This window comes from Babylonia areolata, chromosome 10, assembly GCF_041734735.1.
Source record: "Babylonia areolata isolate BAREFJ2019XMU chromosome 10, ASM4173473v1, whole genome shotgun sequence".
NCBI classification, from domain to species: Eukaryota; Metazoa; Mollusca; class Gastropoda; order Neogastropoda; family Buccinidae; genus Babylonia; species Babylonia areolata.
In genome coordinates, this window is record NC_134885.1 from 43,986,044 (window position 1) to 44,009,016 (window position 22,973).

A 22,973-nucleotide genomic window follows, 5' to 3' on the forward strand; every position below is an offset into this window, starting at 1 on the left:
TGAATTGGACGAATTGGCATTAAGCAGTGAATCTGTCAGTCATTCACATAGCGTCACTAGGACAAGCAAAGATTGGTGATTTCAGTTCAACTAGTTGGGGGAGTGAGTGTTGTAGCTTGCATTAGTATACACAGTATGTTGTGGGAAGGGATAAAACCAGTCAGCACAGCCAGTTCTTAGCTGTCTCCCAGAAGAACTGACTGACACAGGGTGACTGACTGATCAGTGATGTGAGGAACAAGGAAATCCTTGTTGGGCTGTGTGCTGCTTATAGGTGCTGCTTATACGTGCTGCTTTAGGTGTAGGATGATCTTTTTACTGTGCGCTGCTTGTAGAAGCTGCTTGTAGGTGCTGCTTGTAGGAAGTAATTGAAGTAGGCAGTGTGTGCTGCCTTAGTGTGTGTTGCTTCTGCTAAGTAGGGGTGAACTGCTTAGTGTGTGTGCTGTATTGTAAAGTAAACACTCTATAAAAACCACTCCATGTGGCCCTGCTATTGATGTGAGGAGAGAGTGAGTGAGTGCATCATTAGTCGATCCTATATCCCCCCTGTCTGCTCCCCTCTCTCTCTTTCTATGAGAATCGAACCACACTTTTTACACATTATTACCTCCCCTGCTTACCTATTCTGTGTGCACTGACACATTATTACCTCCCTTGCTTACCTTTCTGTGTGCACTGACACATTATTACCTCCCCTACTTACCTATTCTGTGTGCACTGACACATTATTACCTCCCCTGCTTACCTATTCTGTGTGCACTGACACACATTATTACCTCCCCTACTTACCATTTCTGCGTGCACTGACACACATTATTACCTCCCTACTTACCTACCATTTCTGTGTGGACTGACACATTACCTCCCCTACTTACCTACCATTTCTGTGTGCACTGACACATTATTACCTCCCCTACTTGCCTTTTGTGTGTGCACTGACACATTATTACCTCCCCTACTTACCTACCATTTCTGTGTACACTGACACATTATTACCTCCCCTACTTACCTACCATTTCTGTGTGCACTGACACATTATTACCTCCCCTACTTACCTACCATTTCTGTGTGCACTGACACATTATTACCTCCCCTACTTACCTACCATTTCTGTGTGCACTGGCACATTATTACCTCCCCTACTTACCTACCATTTCTGTGTGCACTGACACATTATTACCTCCCCTACTTACCTTTTCTGTGTACATTGCACACAGGAGCTCCAGCTGCTGTTCACGTTCGTCAGGAAGCTGAGTGAGGCTTCTGCTGAGGTGGCCCTCCTGGCTGGTGAGCTGATGGGGCTGTGTGTGTGTGTGTGTGTGTGTGTGTGTGTGTGTGTGTGTGTGTGTGTGTGTGTGTGTGTGTGTGTGTGTGTGCATGTGTGTGTGTGTGTGTTTGTGTGTGTGTGTTTGTCTGTGTGTCTGTGTCTGTGTATGTCTGTGTGTTGTGTGTGTGTGTATGTGTGTTGTGTGTGTGTGTGTTTGTGTGTGTGTGTTTGTCTGTGTGTCTGTGTCTGTGTATGTCTGTGTGTTGTGTGTGTGTGTATGTGTGTTGTGTGTGTGTGTGTTTGTTGTGTGTGTGTTTGTGTGTGTGTGTGTGTGTGTGTGTGTGTGTGTGTCTCTGTGTGTGTGGTGTGTGTGTCCATGTGTGGTGTATGTGTGCATGTGTGTGTGTGTGTGTTTCTTCATGTGTGTGTGTGAGTGCATGTGTGTGTGCATGTACATGTGTGTGTGTGTGTGTGTGTGTGTGAGGGAGAGAGGCAATGGTTTGAAAAGGGAAATGTTCAAAGTGCATTGCTCCAGTGTTAAACACATCAGATCAACCATGTCTTGATCTTAGGGGACAGGGTGGTCGGGATGGTGTGGTGGTGGTGGGGTAGGGGGGAGGGGAGGGGGAGGGGGGAAGCAGATCCCCGAACTGTGTCCAGACTCATCGCACTGGTCAGGTTTTGAGAGTCAGCCAGGACGTTTCAGCTGCAGAGTGTTTTGAGATTGGAGCTTCTTTACGCAAACACATTTTATTTATTCTCTTTGTTGTGTGTGTGTATGTGTGCAAGGAAGGACTCCTTTGACATGTGTCTCAATGCTTACTGCATAAGAAACCTTGTTTTCTCATCTTGTGAAAATCTAAATTCACATTATTTTGCCTTTTGCTGTTTGTTTTAACAGGTCCAGTGGGTGCATTAGTGAGGTTTTCTTGAAAAAACAACGAAAACCGTCCATGAAGAATTTTCAGGGTGACCATACTTTTCCTGACTCTTGTCAGAAGACATGAAGAACATGAATGTCAACCAGCCCACAGTCAGAAGACATGAAGAACATGAACGTCAACCAGCCCCTCACAGTCAGAAGACATGAACATGAACATCAACCAGCCCCCACAGTCAGATGACATGAACATGAACGTCAACCAGCCCCCCACAGTCAGATGACATGAAGAACATGAACGTCAACCAGCCCCCACAGTCAGAAGACATGAAGAACATGAACGTCAACCAGCCCCCACAGTCAGAAGACATGAAGAACATGAACGTCAACCAGCCCCCACAGTCAGAAGACATGAAGAACATGAACGTCAACCAGCCCCCACAGTCAGAAGACATGAAGAACATGAACGTCAACCAGCCCCCACAGTCAGAAGACATGAAGAACATGAATGTCAACTGGCTCCCACAGTGTGCACCAGAAATGCTCCATCCTGATGTGAAAGCTGGCTCAAATCGTCTCCATGGCTGGTGGTGTGGCCACTCTTTAAAAAAAATCTTTACTCAAAACACTCATTATACATGCACAGGTAAACAGCACAGTAACAAGCTGACAGCTCAGATCTTGCTGAAGCATGTGAAAAATCGTGACTCGTCTCCTTTAGTTTGACGGCAGGTGATCATTACACAAATGTAGTAATGTTAAAATTGATATTTTGCAGGTTGCATTCAACTGACAGTTACTGACGTCAGTGTTTTTGGGCTGGACACTTGTTGCCACACATGTACACACCTGTACATTTTGGGCTGTGAGGTTTACTTGGTGAGGCCATCTTGATATTCTCCCATGCATCAGTCAACAGTTATTTCAAATAGTAATATTTGAACAGCCTTTGAATAAATCATGTGTACACCTTTTTTTTTTTTTTTTTTTAATAGGTTCAGACGTGAACTCCAGACGTCTGGAGGACCAGGTGTGCGACGCCCAACAACAGCTGCAGGCAGCACGACAACACCGCGTCCACATGCAGCGTCAGCTTCAACAGGTGGAGGCCCACAGTGTACAGGTAGGTTGTAGGTATGACTGTGATCGGTGTTATCACTTTCCTTCCTCAGGAATCTTGCAAAGAAAAGCTGATAGAAGAGAAGAAAGAGACCAACACACTCATTAACCTCATCTGTCACACATGTTAGAAGAAAGAGACCAACACACTCATTAACCTCATCTGTCACACATGTTAGAAGAAAGAGACCAACACACTCATTAACCTCATCTGTCACACATGTTAGAAGAAAGAGACCAACACACTCATTAACCTCGTCTGTCACACATGTTGGACCCAGGGAAAACTTGTACAAAGACGTACAGCCTGAAAACATTCCCTACCTCCGGGAGGTTATCGGCCGTAGCTACTTTCGTTTTCTCCACATAGGTGGATAGTAGTTTGCACAGGACAGGAATGTCAGACCGCTGCCGGAGTCTGCACTAGTGGGTCACGGTAAGTATGTTACTTAAAGGTAATTGTAGGAAGAAAGTTTCCTTTTACACACACACTACTCTTCTCTGATGCTTGATGTCCTTTGCTCCATTTCCCCTCTGTTCACTCACTCATTCCCTCGACCGCTGGAGTCGTTGGGGGGACATGAGGAAGATGTCATAGCTCGCCACGCCGTTCTGTTGGCAGCTGTCGTGAGGAGATCTGGCATCGTCATTTTGGTCCATTCCTTGACGTTGTCCAACCAGCTCTTTCTCTGCCGCCCCCATCTGCGCCCTCTCTCTACAGTCCCTTGCAGGATGGTTTTGGAGAGTGTGTTATGTCGTATGACATGACCAAACCATGCCATCTTCCATCGTTTAACAGTCGCCAGCAGTGGTTCTTGGGGCCCAACAAGGTTGCTGACCAGGTTCCGCACATAGTCATTGGTCTTGTGCTCCTTGTAGGAGATGTGTAGTAGTCTCCTCAAGCACTTGGTTTCTTCTTCCTCTCCTTCTTCGACTTTCTTCTGTCCTCTCTCTTTGGTCACGGATGTCTAAGTTCTTTCATCTCTTTGTTCTCTGGAAACAAATGTTCTGCTTGCTAGATGTCAGTTTCAGGGGCCCTGGCGTTGTTCAGAGTATTGTCTCCATCACTTCCTCGTTTCTTTGTCTTTCACTGTACATTTCCTCACTGGCTAAAACAGGACAGTATGAACACTGTCACATCAGTACAGTATCACTCTCTCATCATTATGCTTCCCAGTACCAATTAACTCATGATACAGTGAATAACTCTAATAGAATTTATTTATATGCATCAAAATGAATATTTGTAGCAAAGAAACTTTATCAGATTATTTCAAAGTATCATATAAGCATAAATCTTTCCTTTTGTCATTAAACAACCTAAATTCACACATCAACATGAAGTCCGCTTTGACCAAAATTTCCTCCCTTGTACTGTACAATTTGACTTCCACCTTTTATCAAGTCAGGAAACCACCATATCTTTTATAAATCACAATAAAATTATTTGATTATCATTGTAAAGTTATTACATAAAATAAATCCACAAGCATTCGTATTTACCAGTTCCGCCAAACAATATCCTATAACAAAACTTACTCACCAAAAACTTCACAGAAAATATACCATCAAAAACAATCTTCAGTTATCACCTCCATTCCTTTTAAGTAGTGCACACCAGTAATGACGCAATGGAAATAGCGAAACAATATTTTAACTACACATACTTTACCATGGCCTACTAGTGCAGACTCTGAAACAATATTTCCTCTTCAGTGTTCCCATTACACAGCAGAGACCCCGCTTCCTGGTCACAAAACGGACTCAACACTGGCTACAAATTTCTGCCACAAATCATTTCAGAATGTATTTCAACATTCATAAAGTTGTTTATATTTATTTATTCCTTTATTTATTCCTCATAAAAACTCATTCACAAGAAACTGAAATACCCATTTACCACATCAGTGAGAAAACATCCTAATTTCTCTCTCACCACCCCCACCCCCCTCCCAGCCCCCACTTCTCTCTTTCTCTCCCTCTCTGTGTTTCTCTCTGTCACTCTTTAACCTTTTCTTTCCCACTACAGTCAGATGGCAGTACAGCTTGATCACTGCTTACACTTGATTCAAACACATGTCATTGCTTACACTTGATTCAAACACATGTCATTGCTCTCACACTTGATTCAAACACATGTCACTGCTCACACTTGATTCAAACACATGTCATTGCTCTCACACTTGATTCAAACACATCTCATTGCTCACATTTCCACTTGATTCAAACACACGTCATTGCTCACACTTGATTCAAACACATGTCATTGCTCACACTTGATTCAAACACATGTCACTGCTCACGCTTGATTCAAACACATGTCATTGCTCTCACACTTGATTCAAACACATGTCACTGCTCACACTTGATTCAAACACATGTCATTGCTCTCACACTTGATTCAAACACATGTCACTGCTCACACTTGATTCAAACACATGTCATTGCTCACACTTGATTCAAACACATGTCATTGCTCACGCTTGATTCAAACACATGTCACTGCTCACACTTGATTCAAACATATGTCACTGCTCACGCTTGATTCAAACACATGTCATTGCTGTCACACTTGATTCAAACACATGTCATTGCTCACACTTGATTCAAACACATGTCACTGTTCACACTTGATTCAAACACATGTCACTGTTCACACTTGATTCAAACACATGTCATTGCTCACGCTTGATTCAAACACATGTCATTGCTCACGCTTGATTCAAACACATGTCATTGCTCTCACACTTGATTCAAACACATGTCATTGCTCACACTTGATTCAAACACATGTCACTGCTCACACTTGATTCAAACACATGTCACTGCTCACACATCCACTTGATTCAAACACATGTCACTGCTCACACTTCCACTTGATTCAAACACATGTCACTGCTCACACTTCCACTTGATTCAAACACATGTCATTGCTCACACTTGATTCAAACACATGGCATTGCTCACACTTGATTCAAACACATGTCACTGCTCACACATGAAAACTTCTCCCTCATGTGCAACTTCAGTACCCAGCTTTTCACCGACAGGCACACAGCAGAATAACACACGCAAGTTCTACGTTTTTCACGGAATGCTCTGCACTGACTGTGACAGGTGATGGCGGAACAGGCACAGAGAGAGGAGAGAGAGAGGAAGAAGGAGGCGTGACGCTGACAGAGAGACACAGAAAGAGAGACAGGGACAGAGACACAGAGTGGGCTGCACACACGATGAACAGAATGAACGGCCCTTCACGGAGGAAGATATCTTGTGTTTTTATGTGTGTGTGTTTTTTTTCCCTTGGAGAATGGACACTATTAGACTCAGTGATAATAATGATGATGATGATAACAATGATTATGATGATGATAACAATGATAAAAATGATGATGACAATAAAAAGTATTTATATTAGGCATGACTCTTGTGCACAGACAATGGCAGTACTGTGACGCCTGTCACATCAGTCATCCACACACATGCATCACTCTGATTGTGAGGGTGGGTGACAGATGTAACTTTTTTTTTTTTTTTTTTTTGCTGCTCCATCATCTGCACCGTTTCAGTGGCATTACTCCCACGCCGCTCATTTAGATTCCCCCATACACGGCCACACCCGGGTTCGTCCGTTGCAGTTCCAGCGTCGGCAGTCCACAGGGAACCATCGATGTTAGGTCGCCAGGAGGCCACACACCAGAGGAGACCCTGCACTGCTGCTGAGTCACCGGTGGTGTTCAGTGGTGCCTGTTCTGTTTTAACGTACTTAGGACACCACCTACTAAGCCCCCTACTAACGACAATAATGGCTCAGTCGCGGAGCCAGACTGAGTGAGCTTCCCTCCCAGAGTGGAGACCGCTAACACGTCCCTCAAACAACAGCCCCCCATGAATCTGCCGACACTGACGACATTGACAGGACTCACCCCAAGCACGGAAGTGGAGGGGTATCAAAACTGAGGTCACCATGAGAGCAGGGCATGAAAGGCCAAAGACTTTGAGACTATTTTGTTTATATTGATGACGATGAAGGAGGAGGAGGATGATGATGTTGATGATGATGTTGCTATGGAGGTCCATTTTGGTTTGGGACTGCGTGACAAGGCTGTACTCTACGCTTCCTGTCATAATGATATCCCGGCGTTAACCAGGCCCGAGAGATACAGACACTTGCAGTGTTGGTCAGGTAAATAGAGCAACACACCCAAAGACGCATCCTTGAAGTGGATGACACTCGACTGTGTGGTCCCAGTCTCCCCATTTAAGCCCACAGCACACTCAACTCTGGGTAGGAGCCGGCCACGGGCCGAAAAACCCACCTCCGCTGGGATTCGAATCCGCTTCCTCCCAGCCGTCAGTCCGCGACACTAACCACTTCGCCACGGCGGCTGGTGACAGATGTAACTTACTGTGGATAGAACAGCCGGGGACAGTGATTGAAACGCATAACTTATAAATACATCTCACACACACACAGGGAATAAAGGGGATTTAGTTTTTGATCCTTTTGATAGTTCCTATATCTCTATCAATGGACAGAACTGGGGCATCACCAACTGATAGTTCCTGTATCTCTATCAATGGACAGAACTGGGCCATCGCCAACTGATAGTTCCTGTATCTCTATCAATGGACAGAACTCGGCCATCACCAACTGATAGTTCCTGTATCTCTATCAATGGACAGAACTGGGGCATCGCCAACTGATAGTTCCTGTATCTCTATCAATGGACAGAACTGGGCCATCGCCAACTGATAGTTCCTGTGTCTCTATCAATGGACAGAACTGGGCCATCGCCAACTGATAGTTCCTGTATCTCTATCAATGGACAGAACTGGGCCATCACAAACTGATAGTTCCTGTATCTCTATCAATGGACAGAACTGGGGCATCGCCAACTGATAGTTCCTGTATCTCTATCAATGGACAGAACTGGACCATCACAAACTGATAGTTCCTGTATCTCTATCAATGGACAGAACTGGGGCATCACAAACTGATAGTTCCTGTATCTCTATCAATGGACAGAACTGGGGCATCACAAACTGATAGTTCCTGTAATGGACAGAACTGGGCCATTGCAAATTGAAACCTGATCTTCACGACAGGGGAAGGAGGGGGAGGGGATGATAAAGGGGAATGGTGTGAAGGGTCTCTGAATCCCCCACACACCCACCTCCTCTACTCTCCATCCCTGCACAGTGTTGTGCTCTGTCTTCTTTAATTAGCACAGAATGGTTCAGATTGATCTGTGCTGCCTGTCATCTTTAATTAGCACAGAATGGTTCAGATTGATCTGTGCTGCCTGTCTTCTTTAATTAACACAGAATGGTTCAGATTGATCTGTGCTGCCTGTCATCTTTGATTAGCACAGAATGGTTCAGATTGATCTGTGCTGCCTGTCTTCTTTAATTAACACAGAATGGTTCAGATTGATCTGTGCTACCTGTCTTCTTTAATTAACACAGAATGGTTCAGATTGATCTGTTCTGCTCTGTCATCTTTGATTAACACAGAATGGTTCAGATTGATCTGTGCTGCCTGTCTTCTTTAATTAGCACAGAATGGTTCAGATTGATCTGTGCTGCCTGTCATCTTTAATTAGCACAGAATGGTTCAGATTGATCTGTGCTGCCTGTCATCTTTAATTAGCACAGAATGGTTCAGATTGATCTGTGCTGCCTGTCTTCTTTAATTAGCACAGAATGATTCAGATTGATCTGTTCTACCTGTCTTCTTAAATTAACACAGAATGATTCAGATTGATCTGTTCTACCTGTCTTCTTTGACTGCCTCTTTCCTTCTGGACTTGGACAGACAGACAAATAGACAGATAATGGTGTTTTTTTTTTTCTCTCTCTCTGCATGTGTGTGTGTGTGTGTGTGTGTGTGTGTAGGGTTACGGGGATGGGAGGTACGGGAAAGGGGGGATGAAATGTTGGAACGTTAATCTCTTGTAGCAGCATTTCTGGTAAAATAATGCCATAAGAATGTCCATTATTATTATCATTATTACTATTATTATTCTAGCTTGTGTGTGTTTTGTTCTAAATGGGAGAGAGAGAGAGAGAATAAGCATGGGGTAAATGTTAGTGCTGAAAGTTTCAGAAAGTGGTTGGGAAAATTAATAATGCTTTGTTGTTTTGGTGGTCTTGTTGAACAAAATTTTTCTTTTAGATTTAGGTTCTTGTCTTATTATTATTATTATTTTTTGCTTTTGTTTTTGATTATGTTTGTGATGTTGCTCTTGTTCTTGATGATATTTTTATTGCTGCTCTTATTCTTGAGGGTGATGTTTTTGTTGTTGTTGCTGTTGTAAAGCAAATCGATTTGTGTGACATTTATGTTTTGCCAGTAAACTTTAGTTGTAACAGTGGTCACTTCAGAAGTTTGAAACTTACATCAGTGTGTCTGTCTGCTTGTCTGTTTGCTGCCTGTCTGTTGGTCCAAAACTTTATATATATATATATATATCAATTGATCAGTCTCACTCTTTCACCCTCACACACACACATTGAAAACCACATTATGTTTATTATAATATATGTGAATGAAACAAATGCACACCAGAATCAATTCAGAATATGTTTTGCATATTGGCTGGAATTGGAAATGACCAGCGATAAATGACAGACAACATAAAAACTAAAATAAAATAAAATCAGTCTCCAACAAAAGGGAAAGGAGAACACAAAGAAACAAAATAGTGCTATTGTAAAGTGCATAGATTGCCCTGTGGGTTGGGCACTGATAGAATAGACCCACTGCCCTGCCATGCATGTCGTAAGAGGCGACTAAGGCAGAACCACCTCTCCCGGAAGATAAAGGGGTTTGCGTAGGGTTAACTACCCTGCCTGTAAAAAAGACCAGTTACAGAAGCATTGACGACAAAGAACCAAAACATTCACCTGGGCAAGGAAGGGTCTCCATCCCGGAGACTTATGACGCGGTGCAGTGAAAGCCGAAAGGAAGCTGCAAGGCTGACTCCCCTTCTGACACCCAGGACAACAACGCGAGTAGCCACATGGAACATCAGGATGATGTATGAAGCAGGAAGAACCATCCAAGTAGCGAGAGAGATGAAAAACTACAAGATCGGAGTGCTAGGATTGAGTGAGACAAGGTGGCTACAGTCAGGACAGATGAGACTTTCATCTGGAGAGCAACTGCTGTATTCAGGACACACAGAGGATGGAGCCCCCCACACTGAGGGTGTGGCCCTGATGCTGGCACCGGATGCACAGGGCACTCATTGGCTGAGAACCTGTCAACTCCTGCATCATCACAGCCAAGTTTACCACCAAGAAGAATGACATCAGGCTGAACATCATCCAGTGCTATGCTCCCACCAATGATGCGGAAGAAGAGAAGAAAGATGACTTCTACCAACAACTACAGACAGTGATAGACAGAAGAGGAGCCAAAGACATAACCCTACTGATGGGAGATTTCAACGCCAAGATCGGAAGGGACAACACCGGCTACGAGGACACCATGGGGACACACGGACTGGGACAGATGAATGAGAATGGTGAGCGCTTTGCAGACCTGTGCGCCCTGAACCAGCTGGTGATAGGAGGAAGTATCTGCCCACACAAGCGCATCCACAAGGCCACGTGGAGATCCCCGAACCACGTCACGGAGAACCAGATCGACCACATCTGCATTAGCTGCAAGTTCAGGAGATCATGGCAGGATGTACGAGTGATGAGAGGAGCTGATGTGTCATCAGACCACCTTCTTACGACGACAGTGAGACTTCACCTCAAGAGATTCACCAACGCCAACAACACACGGACAAGGTACAATGTTGGACTGCTCAGAAACAAAGACACACAAGCAGCATTCCAGACCAGCCTTTCCAACAGGTTCCAGCCACTACAAGAGCTGATAGAAGACGGTGAGATGGACATCGAAACACAGTGGGAACACAGCAAGAAGCTCTGGCACAACACATGTGAAGAGGTCCTGGGCAAGAAGAAAACTCAGCACAAGGAATGGATCTCTGCCAACACCATCCACAAGCTGGAAACAAGGAAAGAGAAGAAAACTTTGCTGAACACGAGCAGAACAAGAGCAACTAAGGCAAAGGCACAGGAAGAGTACACAGCAGCAGACAGAGATGTAAAGAGGAGCATCAAGAAGGACAAGAGGGACTACATTGATGACCTGGCCAGTCAAGCAGAGGCAGCAGCCGGACAGGGGAACCTGAAGGACCTGTACCTGGTGACCAAGAAGTTGACAGGCAAGTTCCAGCAGACCGACAAGCCAGTGAAGGATAAGAACGGGAACCCACTGACAACAACCGAGGAACAGCTGAAACGATGGGCAGAACACTTCAGGGAGCTGCTGAACCGCCCCGTCCCTGATGCACCACCAGACATTCCACATGCAGAGACAGAACTGCCCATCAGCTGCGACAAACCCTCAAAGTTAGAGATCAAGAAGGCCATCATGACTCTGAGAAATGGGAAGGCTGCAGGGCCGGACGAGATACCAGCAGAAGCCATCAAAGCAGACACGGAAATAGCTGTCAACATGCTACCTCTTCAGCAAGATCTGGGAGAAGGAGGAGGTACCGGCCCAGTGGAAAGAAGGAATCATCACCAAGCTGCCGAAGAAAGGAGACCTCAGGGACTGCAGCAACTACCGAGGGATTATGCTCCTGTCAACGCCAGGCAAGGTTCTCAACAGGGTTCTACTGGAAAGGATGAAAGAGGCCGTCGACCCCAAGCTCCGAGACCAGCAGGTAGGCTTCCGGCGGAACAAATCCTGTGCCGACCAGATCGCCAACCTGCGCATCATCGTGGAGCAGTCGCTGGAGTGGAACTCCCCCCTCTACATCAACTTCATAGATTATGAGAAGGCCTTCGACAGTGTGGACAGAGAGACGCTGTGGAAGCTGCTGAGGCACTACAGAGTCCCAGAAAAGATCATCTCCCTCATCCGGTGCACCTACCAGGACATGAGCTGCAGGATTGCCCACGCAGGCCAGCTGTCCGAAAGTTTCGAGTTGAAGACCAGAGTTCGTCAAGGGTGCCTGCTGTCACCGTTCCTCTTCCTCCTGGTCATCGACTGGATCATGAAGACCACTACAACAGGCAGGAACAACGGTATACAGTGGACACTCTGGACACAGCTGGACGATCTCGACTTCGCTGACGACCTGGCGCTCCTGTCATGCAGGACAAGACCACTTGCCTGGAGACGACGTCAGCCAGGACAGGGCTCAAGATCAACAAGAAGAAGACCGAGCTGATGAAGATCAACACCACTGCCAACACTCCAGTCACAGTCGGTGAAGAGCCCATTAGGGAGGTGGAGTCTTTCGTCTACTTGGGAAGCGTGGTTGACCGACAGGGAGGCACGGACCGAGACGTCACAGCCAGAATCGGCAAGGCAAGAACAGCTTTCATCATGCTCAAGAACATCTGGGCATCTGGAGCAATCAGTATGAAAACCAAACTCTGCATCTTCAACTCCAATGTGAAGTCAATTCTGCTCTACGGATGCGAGACATGGCGGACAACACAGACGATGCAGCAGAAGATTCAGACATTCTTCAGCACCTGTCTGAGGCGCATCTACAAGATCCGATGGCAGTAGAAGATCCGAAACGAAGATCTGTGGGAGCGAGCGGGACAGGAACCAGTGGCCAAGCAGATACTGCGGAGGAAGTGGGGCTGGATCGGACACACCCTTAGGAAGCCAGCGTCCAGCATCACACGCCAAGCCCTGACCTGGAACCTGCAGGGAAAGAGGAAGAGAGGCCGGCCTCGCAACAGCTGGAGGCGAGATACCGAGGCAGAGCTGAAGCAGCAAGGGACCAACTGGACTGGAATGGCCAGAACAGCCCAGAACAGAGTGCGATGGCGAGGGGTCGTCGATGGCCTATGCTCCACCAGGAGCGATGGGCAAAATGAATGATGATGAATGAAAGCGCATAGAGCTTCAAGAATATGTGCTATAGCAAGGAGTCTTAATAAATAAATAAATAAAACAAAAATGCTAGAAAAAAGTACAGTCTGTGTTGGCTGCCCATGTATATACGTTGTTACCTGGGGGAAAAGCAATAAAACAGGGCAATATCATGATACTGGTGGGCCCAATATGAGTCACACTGTGGAGGGATGGGCATCAGGACTGTGCAGAGTGACAGTGTCACGTCTCCTGCTGTGCTGGCATGATATACATCTTTCGGCCCGATGTCAGACACCTGTTTCCTCATACAGCCGTTCTAAGTCAGTCATTACATTGCATGCTGATGATCTGAATGTAGCCACCATGAAATATTCATCAACAAATCCTGACAATCTGTAATTCAATTCAATTCAAAATACTTTATTGTCTGCTTCAACCGAAACAGGCGTAAGGCCAGAATCACTCCACCTCCTCCCCTCAACCAGTGTGATTGGACAGATTTTGGTAACAGAAGAATTGGAAGCTAAGGGAGTGGGAGTTAAAACGAGCATACGGCCAGAATCCCCCCCTCCCCCCTTTCATGTAACTTGACAGATTTTGGTTACAGAACTGGAAGCCAAGAGGGGGTGGGGGTGGGGGATGGGAAGGGGGTTAAAACGGGCATAGGGCCAGAATCCCCCCCTCCCCCCTTCAATATAACTTGACAGATTTTGGTTACAGAACTGGAAGCCAAGAGGGGTGGGTGGGGATGGGGGATGGGAAGGGGGTTAAAACGGGCATAGGGCCAGAATCCACCCCCCACCCCCCTTTTGTGAGAACTTAATATTGGGCGGAGATTGTGTATGGGATACAAGGCCAAAATTTCTTCACTTCTCAACTCTGACCTTAAGAATTGATTTGATTGGGTGTGGAAGGGGGGTGGGGCAGGGGGGGGGGGGGGTCAAAACGGGCATAAGACCAGAATTCTGGCTCGGATCCAGAATCACACCCCGCCCCCAACCCCCCTGAATTAGGTTGCAATGTGTTTGAAATGGCGTGTATTGTCGTTTAGGACAATTTGAGAATTTTGAGGGGGAGAGTGATTTTGGACTATAGTTGGGAGGGGGGCGGGGGGGGGGGGGGGGGGGGGTCAGTCTGGATTCACTCCTTGGGGGGTGCGTTTTAGGCACGTGCCCATAACGACCCCCCGGAGAGTGATTTCGGGAGGGGAGTGGTTACAGATCATTACACCAGCATTCTTACCAGGAACAAGTCTGTGACCGACGTCAAATGATGCCCATGTGTATTACATTATTGTTCACTAACACAATACCACCTGCTTTCATTCATTCTAATTATGAATAAAATTCCTCCAGACAGTGCAGCAGCTGTAACAGGTTCTTCAACTGTATCTGTCCTCCAGTGGAATATCTACATTTTAGTTATCGTCATTATCATCGTCATCATCATCAACATCAACGTCGTCTTTACAATCATCACCATAATGATATCATCATCATCATCATCAGTATCATCATCATCATCATCATCATCAGTATCATCATAGAAGGAAGGTAACAGAATGGTGAAGACGCTCATCTGCCCCACCAGAGTCCGTGAGGGTCTGGGTTCGAATTCCGCTCTCACCCACTCTCCCAAGTTTGACTGGAAAATCAGACTGATAGTCTAGTCATTCGGATGAGACGATAAACTGAGGTCCTGTGTGCAGCACGCACTTGGCTCACTGAAAAAGAACCCACGGCAACGAGAGTGTTGTCCTCTGGTAAAATCCTGAAGAAGAAATCCACTCTGATAGGTACACAAATACATGTGGTTCGTCCGTCGGGATCGACGAGGACCATCTAGTCATCCGGGGGGGGGGGGGGGGCTCTGTGGGTGCGCAGATGACTGGTCAGGCCAATCCGCGCCCGGAAGGTTCTGACGCAGTGTGGACAAGGGATGGTGGCGGCTGTCGGGGACTTGCTGGCACTGCTTTTCCTGGCCTGTCTGCGTTGCCCTGCTGCAGCGATTCTGTTGGCCTCACAGGATTTGGCGCCTTTGTGGACAGCTGAACGCCACTTTGGTCTGTCCATTGCATTCAGCTCCCATGTGTCATGGCTGATGTTGAAGGCCTTCAGAGAAGCTTTCAGAGTGTCTTTGAAGCGCTTCTTTTGGCCTCCATGGGAGCGCTTGCCATGTTGGAGTTCGCCGTACAGCAGTTGCTTGGGGAGCCGGTGATCTGGCATGCGAACTACATGGCCTGCCCAGCGCAGCTGGGCCTGCATCAAGATGGTGTAGATGCTGGGCAAGTTTGCACGAGTGAGCACCTCTGTGTCGGGGATCTTCTCTTGCCACTTTATGCCGAGAAGTTTTCTGAGACTGGTGGTGTGGAAGTGGTTCAGCGTTTTGGCGTGGCGTTTGTAGACCGTCCATGATTCACATCCATAGAGCAGTGTGGTGAGAACTATGGCCTTGTATACTTTGAGCTTCGTCTCCAGGGTGATGCCTCTCCTGTTCCAAACGTTCTTATGGAGTCTGCCGAAGGTAGCGCTGGCTTTGGCGAGTCTGGCATTCACCTCGTCGTCGATGACAACTGTGCGAGAGAGTGTACTGCCCAGGTATGTGAACTTGTCCACTGCGTTCAGTCGTTGCCCGTTGATGAAGATGTTTGGTTCAACGTAAGGCTTTCCTGGAGCTGGCTGGTGCATCATCTGTCTTCTTTGTGCTGATTGTGAGGCCAAAGTTGTCACAGGCAGCAGAGAACTTGTCGACACTGTGTTGCATGTCAGCTTCGGAGGCAGTGTTGAGAGCACAGTCATCAGCAAACAGGAAGTCGTTGACGGTGTCTGTCCTCACCTTGGTTTTTTCTTGAAGCCTCCTGAGGTTGAAGAGTGAGCCATCTGTGCGGTACCTGATGCCAATGCCTACGTCAGCGTCTGTGAAGGCATCTGTCAGCATGGCTGAAAACATGAGACTGAACAGGGTGGGGGCAAGAACACACCCTTGCTTGACTCCGTTGGAGACAGGGAATGGTTCTGAAGTCTCTCCGTTGTCTTGGATCGCAGCATCCCATCGTGTAGTTGCTGTATGATGGTGATGAACTTTCTGGGACATCTGTACTTCGCCATGATTCTCCAAAGGCCATCTCTGCCAACAGTATCGAAGGCCTTGGTCAGATCGACATAGGTGGAGTAAAGGTCGGCGTTCTGTTCCTGACACTTCTCCTGGAGCTGCCTGGCAGCAAACACCACGTCGACAGTCCCGCGTTCTTTCCGGAAGCCACACTGGCTCTCTGGTAGGAGACCTTGCTCAAGGTGCACTATAAGACGGTTGAGTAGCACTCTGGCCAGAGTCTTGCCTGCGACGGACAGCAGGGATATTCAACGATGGTTGTCACAGGCCTGACGATTTCCTTTGCGCTTGTACAGGTGAATGATGGAAGCGTGTTTGAAGTCCTGTGGAACTGCCTCATGCTGCCAGATGAGCTGGAACAGCTGATGAAGCTTCTCAGTCAGCGCCATACCATCTTCTTTGTAGACCTCAGCTGGAATGGAGTCTGAGCCAGGGGCTTTGCCATTGGATAGCAGACGGATAGCTTTCTGGGTCTCCTCCAAAGTTGGAATGGCATCCAACGACTCACTGACTGGCACCTGGGGGAGTCAGTCGATGGCTTCATCATTGATGGTGGAAGGGCGGTTCAGTACGCTGTCAAAGTGTTAAGCCCATCTCTCAAGGATCCCGTCCTTGTCAGTGATCAGGGTAGAACCATCAGCACTGAGGAGTGAAGATTCGGAGGTGGTGGGACCGTAGACTTCTTTCAGGCCGTTATAGAAGTTCTTCATGTCGTTCCTGTCTGCAAAGCCCTTGATCTCATCAGCTTTGTTGCTCAACCAGGAATCCTGCATCTGCTGCAGCTTCAGCTGGATGGTTCTGCGTGTGCTCTTCAGTATGTCTTTCTTTGACTGTGACTTGGGATCTTCAATGTGGGCTCTGTAGGCTTGGCGTTTGTCTTTTAGCAGCTGCTTGATCTCAGTGCAGTTCTCATCAAACCAGTCTTTGTGCTTCCTGACAGAAGGCCCCAGGCACTCCATGGCAGTGCTGTACACCGTCTCATGCAGTGCGCCCCATGCTGCCTCCACATTCTGGTTGTCCAGCACGGTGGACTCACGGCGTTCCTCCAGTGTGTCAGCAAAGCTCTGCTTGATGTTGCCTAGCTCCAGCTTGTTGACATTCAGGCGTTTGGGTGCTTTCATGCCCTGAGGCCGTCTCTTGGGCTGGATGCGGAGGTTGAGCTTGGAGACGATAAGGCGGTGGTCTGTCCAGCACTCGGCACCGCACATGGCCCTGGTGACTCGTACGTCCTGCCTGTCCCTCTTCCTGACGATGACAAAGTCGATGAGATGCCAAATGCCCACAGCGAGGATGCATCCATGACGTCCTGTTACGGGTAGGGAGGCAGAAGACGGTGTTTGTGATAAGAAGGTCGTGCTCGGCACATGTCTGGAGAAGTAGTTGGCCATTGCTGTTACAGTTACCAACCCCATGCTTCCCAATCACGCCTTCCCAGGAGGTGCTGTCACAACCAACTCTCGCGTTAAAGTCACCAAGAATGATGAGCTTGTCTGCGTTGGGAGCAGTAGTGATAACAGCGTTCAGGTCCTCGTAGAACATGTCCTTGATCTCATCCGGGTTGGTCATGGTGGGCGCGTAGGCACTGACAATGGTGGTAAACTTCTTCCCGTTGCATATAGGGAGTTTCATCGTCATCAGGCGATCGTTAACTCCTTTCGAGGGACCAGCCAGCTTGCCAACGAGGGTTGTCTTCACTGCAAAGCCAACTCCAGCCTCACGTCTCTCCTCAGGTCAGCGACCATTCCAAAAGAAGGTGTAGCCTGCACCTCGCTCACAGAGTTCGCCTTCTTCTGCCAATCTGGTGTCACTTAAGGCAGCGATGTCGATGTTGTACCTGGCTAATTCACTCGCAATGAGTGCTGTGCGTCTCTGTGGTCTGTCCGAGTCGCCTCTTTCCAGAAGCGTACGCACGTTCCATGTGGCAATGGTCAATGGGGTGCTCCTTGTTTTCTTCTTTCTTTCCTTTGTGTGTCGACCACTTGAGTAGCGTCCCCGTCAGCCGCAGTATGCTGACTAGGGTGGTGTGGAGCAGGCAATGTTTAGGGCACCTTTTCTAGCCCCTTCCTCATGCCATGGAGGTGAGCAGTGCTGTCCTGAAGAGGGCTGCTCAGTCGCTCAGGGGGCTGCCGATCTCCACCGCTGCTCCAGTCGGTGAAAAACGACCCTATGGCCTGAGCCGCCTGTGTGCACGTCCGCGGCTACGACTGCCAGTGTACCCACACCTGTCACTTCGTCGCTCGCCTGTCGCCACAGGGCTTGGGGAAAATGATGGTATGGGATGAAGGATGACTGATGACTTGCGCGATGACTTTGTTTATAGTGAGGAGTTGCACACTGTTGCCCTCACTCTCTTGTCTGAGACCGTCTGTATCCAGTGGCAAGACGAGGTCAAGACGACTGGAGATGGAAACGGATGCAGTGGATGACCAGGATGTCCTATGTGCCTCATCCTGCCCTCAGCACTCCACAGTGCTCTGCTGCAACCGCCTTCCTCTCCGTTGAACCATGAAGGTTTCTTCCGCAGAGTCCGCCGGATCCAGTCTTCACATGCTTGGGTAGACAAGCCCTAACTCACTGAGGGTTTGAGACCCGTCGGCTACCCTCACCTAGTTTAGCCAGCCTGTCAAAGCCGTTGCCCGTGGGTTGGGCGCTGCCGCATGCTAGCAGCTTCTAGGACCCATAGGTGAGAGCTGGGTGCCGGTGGGGACCAACAGAGGACGAACCACTCCCGGAAGAGCGTGACAAGCACCCCCTCTAGAGGTACTACCCCTCCCGTGCACCCCTTACCCCCCAAACACAAACACAAATACATAAGCATGCACTCAAAGCCGAAGTACGTTGGGTTATGCTGCTGAACAGGCATCTGCCCAGCAGATGTGCAGCATAAATGGATTTGTCCGAATGCAGTGATGCCTCCTTTAGAAACTGAAACTGATACCCTCAATTTGCTTCACCCTCTCTTGCTTAACCACCCCTCCTCTCTCTGCTTTCCCCAACCCCCCAACCCACCCCTATTCCCATGATCCATTCCTCAAGACACTGACCTGCCAAGTGTAGCAGCTGACTTCTGACTGACTCCACTTCGCTCAGCTTAGGGCAGCAGTGATACTGTCTGACGTGACGCAGACGTCTTTCCAGAGATGTCCTCATGTCCACGGTGACGCCACGGCTTGTGAGCATAATGGCGTATCTGTTAGGATCTGACGACCGGCTATGCTGAAACCAGGCAGCAGACATTGATAGTAGTAGATGATGTTAGGATCTGACGACCGGCCATGCTGAAACCAGGCAGCAGACATTGATAGTAGTAGATGATGTTAGGATCTGACGACCGGCCATGCTGAAACCAGGCAGCAGACATTGATAGTAGTAGATGATGTTAGGATCTGACGACCGGCTATGCTGAAACCAGGCAGCAGACGCTGATAGTAGTAGATGATGTTAGGATCTGACGACCGGCCATGCTGAAACCAGGCAGCAGACGGTGATAGTAGTAGATGATGTTAGGATCTGACGACCGGCCATGCTGAAACCAGGCAGCAGACATTGATAGTAGTAGATGATGTTAGGATCTGACGACCGGCCATGCTGAAACCAGGCAGCAGACATTGATAGTAGTAGATGATGTTAGGATCTGACGACCGGCTATGCTGAAACCAGGCAGCAGACGCTGATAGTAGATGACACTTTCTTGAGCCTGGAGCCTGTCCAGCATCTGCTGTCCCTGATTCAGGACGTCTTGCAGTGCAGTCCTCACATTCTGCTGTTCACAAGCTGTCAGCATCAGTGTTGTGTGTGAAGCATCAGTGTTGTGTGTGAAGCATCAGTGTTGTGTGTGAAGCATCAGTGTCATCAGTGTTGTGTGTGAAGCATCAGTGTTGTGTGTGAAGCATCAGTGTCATCAGTGTTGTGTGTGAAGCATCAGTGTTGTGTGTGAAGCATCAGTGTCATCAGTGTTGTGTGTGAAGCATCAGTGTTGTGTGTGAAGCATCAGTGTCATCAGTGTTGTGTGTGAAGCATCAGTGTTGTGTGTGAAGCATCAGTGTCATCAGTGTTGTGTGTGAAGCATCAGTGTTGTGTGAGAAGCATCAGTGTCATCAGTGTTGTGTGTGAAGCATCAGTGTCATCAGTGGTATGTGTGAAGCATCAGTGTTGTGTGAGAAGCATCAGTGTTGTGTGAGAAGCATCAGTTTTGTGTGTGAATCATTAGTGTTGTGTGTGAAGCATCAGTGTCATCAGTGTTGTGTGAGAAGCATCAGTGTTGTGTGAGAAGCATCAGTGTTGTGTGTGAAGCATCTGTGTCATCAGTGTTGTGTTTGAAGCATCAGTGTCATCAGTGTTGTGTGTGAAGCATCAGTGTTGTGTGTGAAGCATCAGTGTCATCAGTGTTGTGTGTGAAGCATCAGTGTTGTGTGTGAAGCATCAGTGTCATCAGTGTTGTGTGTGAAGCATCAGTGTTGTGTGTGAAGCATCAGTGTTGTGTGTGAAGCATCAGTGTCATCAGTGTTGTGTGTGAAGCATCAGTGTTGTGTGAGAAGCATCAGTGTCATCAGTGTTGTGTGTGAAGCATCAGTGTCATCAGTGGTATGTGTGAAGCATCAGTGTTGTGTGAGAAGCATCAGTGTTGTGTGAGAAGCATCAGTTTTGTGTGTGAATCATTAGTGTTGTGTGTGAAGCATCAGTGTCATCAGTGTTGTGTGAGAAGCATCAGTGTTGTGTGAGAAGCATCAGTGTTGTGTGTGAAGCATCTGTGTCATCAGTGTTGTGTTTGAAGCATCAGTGTCATCAGTGTTGTGTGTGAAGCATCAGTGTTGTGTGTGAAGCATCAGTGTTGTGTGTGAAGCATCAGTGTCATCAGTGGTGTGTGTGAAGCATCAGTGTTGTGTGTGAAGCATCAGTGAAACCAGTCACAGACAGTGTCTTGAGGACCGCCCTGTTGCGTTTTGCGTACAGCTGTTTGGTGGTGTTGGTTAGCCAAGCTGTTCGGTGGTGTTGGTCAGCTTGATCGCATCCATGGACATCATGATACATTTTAAGAAAAGGAAACATTTTTGTAGAAAATCTGTGCCATTGTTCTAATATATTAAAGAAAAGGAGAAGAGTTTCAGAATGGCCACATTGTTGGATTGTACGAGGACGTAGAAACGAATTAATCATCTGTCCAGTGACCAACCAATCGATCAACTGATCAATTGCCCAGTCAGTAATCAACCAAACGATTGATTGGTCAATAGATAAGTGGGTGTGGGTGGCGTGGGTAGTAATACGTATACTTGCAGACAGATAAAAAAGAATCATTCAGTAAGTCAGTGAAACAATTTGTACCTCCTCGAAGTTTTGCCTCACATGAATTCAACCAATAACTTTTTTTTAACAATTGAATTGGAGTTTACTTCAGACACTCAAACATAAATCTTTTAAACCACAAAAACAGATTCTTAATGCATACACTGACTATTAGATCCGCAGTGACTGCCCATATATCATAACTAATTAAAACAGATATCGGACAGTGTCGCACCCCTCTTTAGAAGAAAGGGCCTATCCTCTCACACAGAGGAAATCAGGAACAAGGGAGTTAAAAATGGTAAGTTTTTATTTCGAGGATTAAGCTATTACTAATACAGTTGACGTAAAGGACATAAGGGTTGACGTTAACACAATAACGAAGATAGTCTTAACGCACACACACAAAAAACAAACAAACAAAAAACCAAGGAAAACAACACACACCACAGCTGTCCCGAGTTTCCAGTCTTGATTTTCCGACGCTACATCGGCAACACCTTGACGACCGTAGAAGCGTCCTTTTCTCCCTTACTTGGGAAGTGGCAAAAAGGAACAACAACAACAACAACAAAAACCCCAAAACAAAAAACCCAAAGATTCGCGTAGATTCTGGGCTGAAGGGGTGGGAATATGGATGGGGGAGAAAAAGGGTAACAAGGGGAAATTTGGGGTCTTGCCAGTCGATGACAGCTCTGCGTCCACCTTCCTGCAGAGACACGCCTCGCCAGACATGGGGTGGGAACCGCCGGCAGACTGGGGGAGGGACAAACGAATGGAGGGCTGAAGTGTCGCTACCCTAAATTTATAATACAGAATGGCCGGTCGTCGGACAACACTTTATTTTATTTTATTTTTTTATGGCGACAAACACCTACGGCTACTGACCGTTGCTTTTTGTTGAATGCGGGCGTGGTCGTCAAGTCCGGTAGGTCGTGTAGGGGAGCGTTGTCGTCTTCTGTGTAGAACAGGGCTGCTGTCGCACAGAGGGGGAGTGGTGCCTACAGGGCGTGGTTGTCGACAGTTGCTCGTCTTCTTCGAGCTGCTGCAGAGTCGGCGTAGTCGCAACGAAGGTGAAGTGCACACTGCACCGGCTTCTGACTCTGCAGGGTGGCCAAAACACCAGTGAACTTTTTTTTTAACACGCCACTTCTCCTTGCGCGAGTAACCGCCCGTTGGTCTAGAACTTCCTGGGTAAAGGATGTCTGCTAACCCCGTTTTACAACACTCCCCCCATCTTTGTGATGGTGGTCCTTCCTTTGGAGGAGAATGGCAGACGCCTGGGGCGGTCCTCACCAGCGGGTCTGCACTGGCGCAGCTGGATCAGCTCACCGTGAGAAGAACCGGAGGGCACTGGCGGCAGAAGCCTCCAACAGCTCTTCTGGTGT

At 47.5% G+C, this 22,973-nt stretch overlaps 1 protein-coding gene across 1 annotated transcript in view; it reads left to right on the plus strand.

Annotated features, from left to right (window-relative positions):
- Nucleotides 1-6,817, plus strand: part of LOC143287029 (diablo IAP-binding mitochondrial protein-like) — a 13,947-nt gene extending 7,130 nt beyond the window's left edge. Inside the window, exons 4-6 of the mRNA XM_076595041.1 lie at nt 1,218-1,287; nt 3,143-3,270; nt 6,384-6,817. Of these exons, the coding sequence (XP_076451156.1) occupies nt 1,218-1,287; nt 3,143-3,270; nt 6,384-6,437 (252 nt within the window). The 3' untranslated portion in view covers nt 6,438-6,817. The remainder of the gene's footprint in view (nt 1-1,217; nt 1,288-3,142; nt 3,271-6,383) is intronic.
- Nucleotides 6,818-22,973: the final 16,156 nt, after the last annotated feature.